At 47.9% G+C, this 12,971-nt stretch overlaps 1 protein-coding gene across 1 annotated transcript in view; it reads right to left on the bottom strand.

Moving 5' to 3' along the window:
- ZSWIM6 (zinc finger SWIM-type containing 6) overlaps positions 1–11,352 on the bottom strand; it is a 164,237-nt gene extending 152,885 nt beyond the window's left edge. The window contains exon 1 of the mRNA XM_084880590.1: positions 10,445–11,352. Coding sequence (XP_084736716.1) covers positions 10,445–11,201 — 757 coding nt within the window. The 5' untranslated portion in view covers positions 11,202–11,352. The remainder of the gene's footprint in view (positions 1–10,444) is intronic.
- Between the last annotated feature and the right edge of the window lie 1,619 nt (positions 11,353–12,971).

Genomic DNA, 12,971 nt, shown 5'->3' with positions numbered 1-12,971 from the left:
TGCTTCTCCCTCTCACACCATTTTTCTCTCTCCTTTATGTAATACTTTTTCCTACTGACTCATCATTTATAAACATTTCTTTCCTCCTTTTTTCCTACTTTTGTTCCAGCATCGTTCTTCCTATTTCTCTCCTCCTCCCTCCCTCCCCACATTCCTACTTTCCTTTATCTTTACCCCTGCCCTCCCTTCTCTTTTCCTTCCTTCCCATCTTAATTTTTTTCTTCACTTCCTCCCTTGGACCTGCTTTGCTCCCTCCCCCATTTCCTTCTTCCCATTCTCCTTTTAACCTCTACCAGCTCCCCTTTAAAACTTTTCTTCCCTCCCTTTTTCTCTCTCATCCTACCTTTCCCAGATATTCTTCTCTACTTATTTCCAGTTTTAATATGTATCTACCTACCTAATATCTATCTTTTCAGACTCCTACTTTTAAAATATGTTCCCAGTACATAACTATACTTGATTTACATTACAGCTTACACTTTCAAACAACTCTACAATTTCCAAAAATGTCTACAAATGTTTTATACCACCATGTATTTAGTATGCTAGAATCATTGCTTAACTGAAGCTATTAGAAGGTGGCCTAAAATTAAAATGCTCTGTAGAAATACATTTATTTATAACATTCAAAAAAAAGTTAGCCAAATCATCTCTACAACCGTTCAGTCAACTTACATTCAATATTGTTCCTCTGCCTTGGCCGATGTTTCTAAGTGGTTAGAGCATCTGCCCAGGCACTTAAGGGTCTCAGGGGTTTGATTCCAGTCAAGGGCACATACCTGGGTTGCCAGGTTCAATTCCCCAGCTGGAGTTGGGTAGCATGCAGGAGGCAAACAACCAATGAATCTTTCAAGAGGGGAAAATATCCTTGGGTGAGGGTTAACAAACAACAAAATATTGTTCCCATTTCTATGATTTTTCTGAGATTTACCAAACATTCCCAGCAAATTAAGAGGCAGCCAAGGAGTGGGGAAAAAGACACAAAATTTAACTTTTTTAAATTATTCAATGTCTCTACCTCAGATTTCTCACAGCAAAATGGAAAAAGCTGGAATTTATGTCATCTTTTCATCTCTAAAACCTACATAGCTCTATCCTATATAATAAATAAGTAACATGCAGCTGAGACCGGTTTGGTTCAGTGGATAGAGCGTCGGCCTGCAGACTAAAAGGTCCCAGGTTCAATTCTGGTCAAGGGCATGTACTTTGGTTGCAGGCACTTCCGCAGTAGGAGGTGTGCAGGAGGCAGCTGATCGATGTCTCTCTCTCATCGATGTTTCCAATTCTCTATCCCTCTCCTTTCCTCTCTGTAAAAAAACCAATAAATTATATTTTTATTTTTTTAAAAATATGCAAATTGACCCTCACATCCTTGCACAAGATGGCCACCCTCATGTGTTCAAAGATGGCCGGCAGGGGAGGGCAATTAGGGGCGACCAGACCAGCAGGGGAGGGAAGTTGGGGCAACCAGGCTGGTAGGGGAGCAGTTAGACCTTGATCAGGCTTGTAGGGGTGTAGTTAGGGCCATGGCCGGCAAACTGCAGCTCGTGAGTCACATGTGGCTCTTTGTCCCCTTGAGTGTAGCTCTTCCACAAAATACCACAGCCTGGGCGAGCCTATTTTGAAGAAGTGGCATTAGAAGAAGTTTAAGTTTAAAAAAATTGGCTCTCAAAAGAAATTTCAATCGTTGTACTGTTGATATTTGGCTCTGTTGACTAATGAGTTTGCTGACCACTGGGTTAGGGAGTAATCAGGCTGGCAGACAGGTGAGGGGTTGGGAGCCTGCAGTCCCAGATTGTGGGAGGGATGTCCAACTGCCGATTTAGGCCTGGACATCCCCCAAGGGGTCCCAGATTGGAGAGGGTGCAGGCTGGGCTGAGGGGCAACCCCCCCCCCAGTACACGAATTTCGTGCACCGGGCCTCTAGTAAGTTGAAAACAGCTATCATGCAAGATATTGTATAAAAACAGCTTCTCATCTGTTAGCATATTTTATTTTAAGAAGAAATGGAACAGTGTATCTATACACAGAGATCACTGACATATGCTTGAGGTAACCATAATCAAATGATACCTGGATTCTTTTGTCTCCTTTTCTGCTCACTTTTGATCAACTTAAATTACAAATACATAAATAAATATACATAAATTACACTGAATAGCCAGATTATTATGATCTCTGAATGCATAATAATCTGACTACTCAGCGTATATCCTATATAATAAAAGGCTTATATGCAAATAAAAGGCTTACATTGCAAATTGTCCCCTCAACCAGGAGTTCGACCAGCAGGCAGGCCGGCTAACCGCCATGTCATTGTCATCACCCCCCCCCCCCCCCAGGCTGGCAGGACCCCACCCAGGCACAAATTCATGCACCAAGCCTCTAATACAGGGGTCTTCAAACTACGGCCCGCGGGCCACATGCGGCCCGCAGAGGAGTCTGATCCGGCCCGCCAGGTTTTTTGGGCAGTGAGCACAGCCGAGGTGTTACAGTAGGAATTAGTAGTTCATATAATCCGGCCCTCCAGCTCTCTGAGGGACCGTGATCTGGCCCCCACTTTAAAAAGTTTGAGGACCCCTGCTCTAATACATACACACACACACACACACACACACACACACACACACACACACACACAGTGGCCAGGTTATTATGCGTTCAAAGATCATAATAATCTGGCCACTCAATGTATATTAGCTGACTCAAAACTAATTCTCACATAAGATTTCTACAAATATAAAACTGCATACCCTTAGTAACAGAGTTCATTTACTATCAGCTGAAAGGCAATCTTTAAGTTCAAAATAAAAAGCAGATTTTGCACTGCATTCTCTCCAAAGCCTGCTTTAGCTACCTATTATTTTTAAAGAATTGAAAACCATGTACAAAGTGTATTCTCAGCAGAACACAGGCACTGAAAGCAAAAACTGGAAAGATACTCAAGATTTCTTTAAACAAATATAACCAACACACTTTTTATTTATTTATTTATTTTAATTTTTTTGAGACTGGCTATGACTGAGAACAAGAGTCACTCACTTCTCATGGGACAAGACTATGTAAAGTAACATTTTTCTCCAAATTATCACTTGATACTAATTTCTCAGAAATGGAGAGTATTCCCATCCATTTAAAGGAGGAAACAGCTCATGTTTTCTAATTTATAGTAATCCCTAAACATTAAGTTAGCAATCTCAAAAAGTTAATAAGCTAAAAAAAATAGGTTCTTTTACTGTGAGAAAGTACAGTTCTTAAAATTGTATCATAGTTATTTGAAAGGTAACTGAAAATGTTTTTTGTAGGTTCCATGCAGTTTATTATATTACTATCCAAAAAATAATGGCCTATAACTGCTTTGTTTCTAAGATGTTTATACTTACTTGTAATCTGCTTTCTTTTCTAGGATATTTGTCCTCAAATATAAGTTAAGGATCAACAGTAGTTCAAGTTTAATGACTGCCCTATAAAAATTTCTAATGTAACATGAATTTATCATATGTATACATAAGTAAGCTTCTTAAAGACAACAAATTCATTTTGCATCATTGAAGAAAATTAATTTTCTAACAAAAATATAGCCGAAACCGGTTTGGCTCAGTGGATAGAGTGTCGGCCTGCAGACTGAAGGGTCCAGGGTTCAATTCCAGTCAAGGGCATGTGCCTTGGTTGTGGGCACATCCCCAGTAGGGGTGTGCAAGAGGCAGCTGTCTCTCTCTCATCGATGTTTCTAACTATCTCTCTCTCTTCCTCTCTGTAAAAAATCAATAAAATATATTTTTAAAAAATATATATAAAGCATGCAAGCATGTGAAAATTGTATAGATCTTATTGTGTATTTTTTTTTTTTAAAGAATAGGTTACTGCCGAGACTGGTTTGGCTCAGTGGATAGAGCGTCGGCCTGCGGACTAAAAGGTCCCGGGTTTGATTCCGGTCAAGGGCATGTACCTTGGTTGCGGGCACATCCTTAGTGGGGGTGGTGCAAGAGGCAGCTGATCGATGTCTCTCTCATCAATGTTTCTTACTCTCTATCCCTCTCTCTTCCTCTCTGTAAAAAAAAAAAAAAAAAAAAAAAATTTTAAATATAAGTTACTAATTTTCAGAGAGAGAAGGGAGAAAAAAACGTCAATGTGAGAGTGCAAATCTTCTACCTCCTATATTCCTGCTCCCTTACAGAGAATGAAGAATGCAACCCAAGCCAGGAATTGGACCAGGAATCAAACTGTCAACCACCTGGTGCACAGAACAACGCCCAACCAACTGAGGTACACCAAGCAGGGCAATTGTGTAATTTTTCAAAGGGATAGCTTTCTTAAAAGAAAACATTAGCCATTCTTCTATTGCCAACCTGTTCACTGAACATGTTACTAGCTGAAATCATACATTAATTGAACCCTCTTAATATGAATGTGAGCAGAAAAAAATATACTTCTCTGTGTCTTTCCAAATGAAACATTTGGAATTAGAATTGAAAGCAATTGATTATTCATTGTGAAAAGAAAAAAGACCCAGGATAAACATCTTAAAAACCGGTCATGACATACTCAAGGCAGTAATAACCTGACTTGCTCAATTAATTACAGTAGTAATTCCTCTATGAAAGCACACATTCCACCGGCATCCTAATGTTTTTAAAAGACAAGGCATCAAAGTCTCATATCTGCAAAGGGATGAAATTCAATGCAAAGCTGGGAGAAACAAACAATAGGAATGGCCTTTTCTTTTACAATCCAAGGGCATACTCAGAATACAAGAGTGTGACAAGAAATTAAAAGATTGAAGAAGAGTAGAAATGTTTTCTTAATCCACATCTGCAATTCTACCTTCCAGTATTGTTGAAATCTTACATAAAAGGATTGTCTCCTAAATACTTTAGATTTGAACTAATACTAACCATCAAAGAACTAAGTATTATAACAAATCCCAAGACTTGTTAACCTAAAATTGAAAAACCTAACTTTCCTCAGAACAATGCTAAGCACATATGAGGAACTCACTTTTAAAACTCAATTTGTAAGGAAATCACATCTCGATTCACATAGGAGATAAAAAAAATACATATGCACCTAGATCCAATTTTTCCTTTATGTACTTTTTCATTAATCAAAAGGCAAAAAAGTATAATATCTGATTCAAAATTGTTCTATATTAATTACTTTAGTCTTGAAACTGCATTCAATAAAATGTACCATCATCAATAAGTAAAACACCCAATTCTAAAAGTAATTTAGAATCACATCTTTATATAATCATCTCTGAGCTGTAAAGAAAATCAAAATATTCAAAGAAAGGCCAACAAATCAATCCTAAACAAATTAGTTAATTAAATTTTTATGCATATTAATTCTATTCACAATCACCTTTTATTGTCTTGCACCCTCTAAAACACAAAATTTTAAGTTATAAATCTTAAAAGACCACAAAAGTGTTTACCAAAGTGAAAGAGTAATCAGCAAAAAAAAAATAAAAGCAACTCCTTTTAAAAATTAACTATTTCCTTCTTATATAAAACACTAGCTTTGTTTTAAGATTTCTTGCCTTTAAAATGATTAGTCACAAGTAAGGAAAGTGTGTTTCAAAGCCCCCAAAAAATGGATGTACAGCAACCAGATCTTCAGAAAGGGGACACACACACACACATAAATATATGTGTGTGTGTGTGTGTGTGTGTGTGTGTGTGTGTGTGTATATATATATATATATATATAAAATAAACTAAAAAACACAAGAATAATTTTCCAAGATTTTATTACAAAAATACATGCTTTTAGTTTTAAGACTAATCTAACCATAAGACAGACATAAAATGAAAAGTAAAATTCCTGCCGGCACCGGTTTGGCTCAGTGGATAGAGCGTCAGCCTGCGGACTGAAAGGTCCTGGGTTCGATTCCGGTCAAGGGCATGTACATTGGTTGCGGGCACGTCCCCAGTAGGGGGTGTGCAAGAGGCAGCTGGTCGATGATTCTCTCTCATCGACGTTTCTAACTCTCTATCCCTCTCTCTTCCTCTCTGTGAAAAATCAATAAAATATATTAAAAAAAAAAAAAAAAAAAAAAAGGTAAAATTCCTCACAAAATCTTGCCTATTCACAACTGCCCTTCTCCATCTTTTCTCCACTATTCAAAGATTATGTAACCTTTCAAAACATGTTTACCCATCTATATGACCGCTTTTTTGTTTTAAAAGGAAATTGCAGCATACTATATGAACAATTGGCTTGTTTTTAAACAAAACATTCAGATCACCTTTTCTCGTTAGTACATATAGCAGTAAATCTACTTCACTTTTTTCATGGTTGCATAGTATTCCACAAGTACATTTCAATTAGTTCCCTTCCAATAAAAGAGTAAATGATTCCAACCTTTTAGAATTGCAAACCTTACAGCAATGAGTACTGCTCGTTGTACAGAACAACTTTGTGCATTAATGTTAGCGTGTCTATAGGGAAAAATCTTAGAAATGACTAAAAATGTTGTGCCAAGCAGCAAGGAAGCAGCATCCTCTCCTCCCACCGTCTTCTCAATCTATTTGAGTGCTGCCTACCCATCTTGTTAGTAATGTGATAGAGAAAGAGAGTATGTTATTTTTACTTGTGTTTCTTTACGAAGTGGCTCAGCGGATAGAGCGTAAGCCTTCGGACTGAAGGGTCCCGGGTTCAATTCCGGTCAAGGGCATGTATCTTGGTTTCCAGCACATCCCCAAATAGGGGGTGTGCAGGAGGCAGCTGGTCGATGACTCTCTCTCATCGATGTTTCTAACTCTCTATCCCTCTCTCTTCCTCTCTGTAAAAAAATCAATGAAATATATTAAAAAAAGAGAGAGAGAGTGAAGATGAGTTATGCTCAATCATGTGCATTTCTTTGTGAATGTGTTACCCATTTTTTTTAACCAATTTTTTGGAGTTCTCTGCCAGCATCTGCTGGAGCATACTACAAATATTTGGCACATTTAGCTGTTTTAGTCCAGCAGGAAATTTTTACATATTTTTATGCAATCGGATTTATTCTCCCTTTTAATTAAAATTTTAGGCCATATTAGGTAAGTCTTTCCCAGGCAAAATTTTGGGGAAATTTTTTTTTAAATATATTTTATTGATTTTTTACAGAGAGGAAGGGAGAGGGACAGAGAGTTAGAAACATCGATGAGAGAGAATCATCGGATCAGCTGCCCTCTGCACACCCCCCACTGGGGATGTGCCCGCAACCAATGCACATGCCCTTGACCAGAATCGAACCCGGGACCTTTCAGTCCCCAAGCCAACGCTCTATCCATTGAGCCAAACCGGTCTCGGCTTGGGGAAATTTTTTAATGTTACTTCTAAGTCATTGCTTAAGTGATATTGATATTTACATATAAGTTCTAATATATCATTATTTAACAAAAATAAGTCAACTTCACTTAGCTAATGTAATGGAGAGCTCTGCACCAATTAAACACTACTTACAGCTACCACACTAAAAGTGTACTTTTGTCCTTTAAAGGTCTTCTTAAAATCTAGGAGTTGAAAAATAACTAGCAAGTATGTTCAATTCCTAGGATGTCTACATTCTTTGTCCCACAATACTTAAATAATTTTCAACAGTGTAAATGTAAAAAATAAAGTCCAACAACTATATTTCCCTATTGTAATTATAATTTAGTCATCTCTACAAAAGTCAATAAGTAAATACTTCTATACAAACAAACTTGTAATTTTGCAATACCAGAAAATCGCTTATGATGAGATCAATGCTGTACTCTGTTATTTCATTTCAGGTCCTGAAGTGAAAAAGAGTTCAACCTCACAAAATTATAAAATAAACCTCTTGAGTTAGTATTCCAGTTCAAAACACCACTGAGAGCTAAATTAGATGGTTAATGTGGCTACTCTCTCCATTCTCCAACAAAAAACGGAAGGAAGGGAGGGAGAGAGGGAGGGAGGGAAAAATTCTGGTCATAAGTTTTCTATCTCAGTGCCAGCTGCCAGGCATTTAACAACCTTCCATCTCTAAGCTGACTGGCACAACAAGTAGTACAACTTGGAAGTTAAGAAAATTGGCAGAACTCAGAGGGGGGAATTTTTTTCCCACAATTTCTGCAACACTAGTTTAGCACGTATGTGTTTCTAAAGGGGTGGTCAATTCTTCAAAACTATAAGAAGGTGCATACTACTGACTTCACATGAACCAATGCCAACTCCATTCAGTGGTCTCCTTCCCCTTGGGGGACTATTCAAAAAGTTAGTATTTTCTTTTACAACTCGCCCAGGCCTCATCATTGATGAAAGCAGGCAAAGCCCATGCTGTGTGTCTGTCTCCTAGAGAAGATTGCATCTTTTATTTATCACTCCTTGGCTTTATTTTCACAGTGAATTCCTAGCTTAAATGCAATCAGCCAAGAAACCCTCCCTATGTGCTCTCCTGTCATTCCTCATTGCTTGCAAGCAGAATCAAGCACAGAAGGGGAGAAAGAAAGAAAAAAAAAAGAAGAAGAAAACTTGCCAGCCAAGTCATAAAAATTCTCAAACTCCAGTTAGTTATATTGAGAATCCATAGATACCTTCAATCCGTTTCAACCTGGCAGCAGGAATGGGGGGGGGGGGGGGGGGGGGGAGAGACACCAAAACCTTGAAAGCATGTTAATTGGGTTTAAAAAAAAAAAAAAAAAAAAGATGGATGGATGGATGGATGGATGGATGGGTAGCCTCAAAAGTTGAACCCCCCTCTGACAGAAGGACAGGGTGCTGAAAAGGCAGCACTAGGGGATGCCTTCGGAAATAATGACCATGCAGAAAATCACGTTTGCAGGTTGCATTAGAATTCAAATTAAGCAGACAGAATTAACACAAATCTGAATTCTCTCTTGGAGCCCCTATCGACCCCCACCGAACCCCCAAAGACAAGAATAAAAGGAACTGACTACGGGGGAGAAAAATAATTAAAAATAAGAGATAGCGATGCTTATTTTTAAGCCTCTCCCCATGCACTAGGTCCCCGGCTCACCACTACAATTGAAAGTGCACAGCAATAGGGGACGGAGTAGGAGAAAATACGCCGTTTGCAATCAGGAGAGAAATATGGAGAGGGGGGCTCACTACAGCATTGTTCTTCTCAGTCAGCTCCCACATCCCCCTCGCTATGGCCGAGACAGATATTGGCCAGAAAAAAAAAAAAAAGAAAGAAAGAAAAAGGAAAAAACACTGAGGGGGCGGGGGGGAAGGGAGGGGAAGCTTTTAAACTCCGCATCTGAGGAAACTCTCCCGGCCCCTCGGAGAAAGGAGGGCTGTGCGGCTTTAAACCACAAGCGCCCCTCGCGCCTTTGTCAAACACCTTGTACTTTACGAGCCCTGAGAAGAAATAGAGAATCTTTTGTTTGGTTTCCCCTTCTCGGAAGGTGACACAAAACCGAAAGGGGCACAGATACACCCGAAAACGAGAACAAAGTGCGGGGCCGCGCCGGGAGGGACGCGGGGCCCCCCGGGCTCGGGCTGCAGCGCCCGCCGGCGGAGCGCGGAGCGCGGAGCCCGGAGCCGCTCCCGCTCGCACCGGGCGCGACCCCCGAACTCGGGCGGCAACAGCCCGGGGCCCCGCCGCGGCCCCGGAGAAAAGAAGAGGCGCGAGCCGCTCCTCCCCGGACCCGCGCCATTGCATTCGGGGTGTCCGGGGGGGGGGGGGGGGGAGATGGCCCCTCAGGAAAGAGGTTCCCTCAGGAGAGGGGGGCCCAGCCGCCGCCGTCCCCGTCCCCGTCCCCCTCCGGCGCGGCTCGGAGCCCGGGGCGCGGGGGAGGGACAGACATTTAAATCCCCGGCGGCCCCGGAGCGCGCCCCGCCGGACCGGACGCCGCAGCCCGTCGAAGCCCCGTGAGGAGCGGCGGCGAGGAGCACTGCCGTGCGCTCCCTCCCCCATGAGCGGAGGAGCGGGGAGGGGGGGAGAGAAGAGAAAGAAAGAGGGCGAACGACGGGCGAGGGGAGCGCGGAGGCACGGCGGAGCGCGCGGCCGGCCCCCGGCTCGGCCCGGCCCGGCCGGCATTGTCTGCGCCGCCCGCGCCCCCTCCCCCGCCCCGCACGGCCCCGCCGCACACCCTCCGCCGCCGGGGCCGGCCGGCCGCGCCTTTGTCCACATCCGCCCCCCAACGAGGCTATCAGCCCTCCGGGACGCGCTCCCCGGGAGGAGGGCGCCCGGCACCCACCCCGCCGCCGACCCCGCCGCGGGCAGCGTCCTGCTGATTCATTTCCCACTCGCACCGGCCCGTCCGGGGACACGGGGGGCTGGGAGGGAGGGGCGGGAGGAAACGGGCGCTCCGCTCCGCTCCGCTCCGGTCCCGTGAGGGCACCGGGCAGGGTGCGGGCGCAAGCCGGACCGGAGGGCTGGCTCCGAGGGGAGAGGGGAGCGGGCAGGCGCCCCGCCCCCGGGGGACTGACGAGTGGACAGACGGCCCCGCGGCTGCCCGTGCCCGTGACTCACCGACTTGCAGGACGTTGTCGACGCAGCCGCTCTCCAGCAGCGCGATGCCCCGGCGGAAGGGCAGCCGCGTCTCGTCGCCGCCGTCCGCCGTCCCGGCCGCCCCCACCGACGGGGCCCCGGCTCCTCCGGCTCCCGAGGCGGCGGCTGAAGTGGCTGCGGGAGAAGACGAGGAGCTGCCGCTGCCCGCGCCGCCCGCGCCGCCGCCGCCGCCCGCGCCGCCGGCGGGGCCGCCGCTGTCGTCGCCGGGGCCGCCCGCGGCGCCGCTGCCCGTGTTAAAGGACGAGTACATGCAGATCTCCCGCTCGCTGCGGGGGAAGGACCAGTAGACGATGCGGCGCTGCACCGGCTCCGGGATGCGCTCGAAGCGCTCTTCCACGCGCTGGAACGGCCACTTCTCCGCCACCTTGCGCGCCGCGATGTCCAGCAGCGACTCGGGGCTCTGGGTCTTGCCCGGCGGCAGCAAGCCCAGCGCCGCGCCGCCCCCGCACGCCGCCGCCGCAGCCGCTCCGCCCGCCCGCGGGCCCGGCCGGCAGGCAGAGCTGTAGCCGCCACCCGCTCCGCCGCCGCCGCCGCTGCTGCCCCCGCCGCCGCCGCCGCCGCCGCCCGGCCGGCAGCACAGCCGTTTTGCGGGAGGAGGCTGCTGTCCGCGCTCCGCCATGACCGCGACGCTTCTAACCCGACAGCGGAAGTGCCGGGACCCTATAAACGGCACAAGGAAGCGCGACACGCACACGCCGCCGCGACGCCACGCTGCCATCTAGGGCCCGCCGCTCCTTGTATGGGCCCAAGGGGCGGGGCCGCCGCCGTGACATCAAGGACGAGGCGGCGCAGCGATTGGGGGACCTGGGGCCGAGGGCTGGGCTATGCAAATCGCTGGGCTCAAACATAAATAGAGCACTCGGCCGACACGGGGGTGGCGGGGGTGGCGGGGCTGGGTGCTTGCCCGGTGGTGTGAAATGTTAGGCTGCGGGGGGCGGGGCTCAGGTGGGATTCCCGTGGGAGGGGGCGGGCCTCCGGACCCGGCCCGAGGTGGGTGGGTCTCTGCGCTCCCTGCTCCACAACTTCCCTTTCCAATTCCTTACCTTCTTTTTGGCTGTCCGGCAAGTGAGGACGCGCGCCTCGTGGGTCGCAGCGGGGAGAAAACGGGAAATGGGGGGGTGAGCCCGGGCAAAAGGTCCTGCTAAGTGGGGGGCGGGGCCCATCGGCCGAGGCCCCACCCTCCGTCAATGCATGCCCGCCGGGGGGAAAAGCCTCTGGGCGGAGGAGGCGCTTTCAAAACAAAGAAATGCGGCGTGGAGCCCAGGGGATGGGGGTGGAGAGGAAGGCGGAGGAGGTGCGGCTTTAGCCGCCCGGCTGCCCGCTTCCCCTCCAGCTAGCCCGGGGGAACTCCCTTCCCCATCCTCCAACCCCGGGCCTGGGTTGCGGCGGGCGCCGGGGAAGAGGGAGGAGGCTGCGCTCGGCGGCTGTTTTCCACTTCACTTTTGCAGACCCGGCTGGGGAAGGAGAGTGCTCGCTCCGCTGCCCCGTGTGGCTGCAGCGCACAGCGGCTCCGAGCTCCATGTCCGCTGTGTCCCGGTGGCTGGGCTGGGGGCCGAGCCAGGCAAGGTGTCCGAAACCAGGCAGAGCGCTCGGAACCTTCCCCGCCACCGGGCGACGGGCGTTCCAAGCCGGCCGTGGCAGCCCCGCCCTTGCGCTCCCCCATCCCTGCGCAGAGCCGGGGAACTTGAACTGGCTCTGGTCCCCCCCGCGGCCTCGCCGATAAAAGACCGCTTCAGTCCAGGGGCTCGCGCTCGGGATGGAAGGCACACCCGAGCCTTGGATTTAGCAATAACACACCTTTGTGAGTACGCACCCCACGGGAGCGCGCACACACACACGCCCCTCGAGCGCGCGCGCACTACCCAGCCCGCTGCAGACACGGATCCCGGGACGCTGGGCGACGGAGGGAGGCTGCGAGCGCGCCCCGTGCGCACTCAGCCCTGCGCCCCGGCCAGCCCCGGGCTGCGGCGAGCCAGGGCGCTCCGCTCCGGACGCCCGCCGCGCTCTCAGCAGCCCCGGCGGCGCCGGAACGCCCCGTCCCCCCGGGAACGGGCGCTTTGGGGAGCAGGCAATCCGGAGCGATTGGAGAGTGCAGCTTGCTGCTGCGAGGGCGCCGGGGAAGGAGGAGAAGCGAGTCCCGGGCTGAGCCAGGAACCCTGCGGACATTGTTCTCAGCACTCCACGGAGCTCGGTCCAGTTTGGGTCCAAGCCACGGACTTGACTTAGCACGTTAGAGACATCTTTACTCTTTGCCCCCGCCTTCTGTTTTTACTGTAATCCGTATTACCGATGCTGTCGCTATTGTAGAAGATAAACGGCATCACTTTCGCGTCTTTTAAGGATATTGGTTGGCACCTCGTTGCCTACATTTAAAGGAGTAAAGCGCTTCCGAGTTCTTTTTTTTTTTCTTTCTTTCTTTCTTTTTTTCTTTTAATCGCCCACTCAGGGCCAAGGCCTGGGAGACCTTGAGCTCCAGCTCTTGGCTCTT

The sequence above is a fragment of the Pipistrellus hanaki genome (assembly GCF_964339955.1).
Source record: "Pipistrellus hanaki genome assembly, chromosome: 4".
NCBI classification, from domain to species: Eukaryota; Metazoa; Chordata; class Mammalia; order Chiroptera; family Vespertilionidae; genus Pipistrellus; species Pipistrellus hanaki.
Note: the sequence above shows the minus strand (reverse complement) of the source record. Positions and strands in the feature narration are given on the sequence as shown.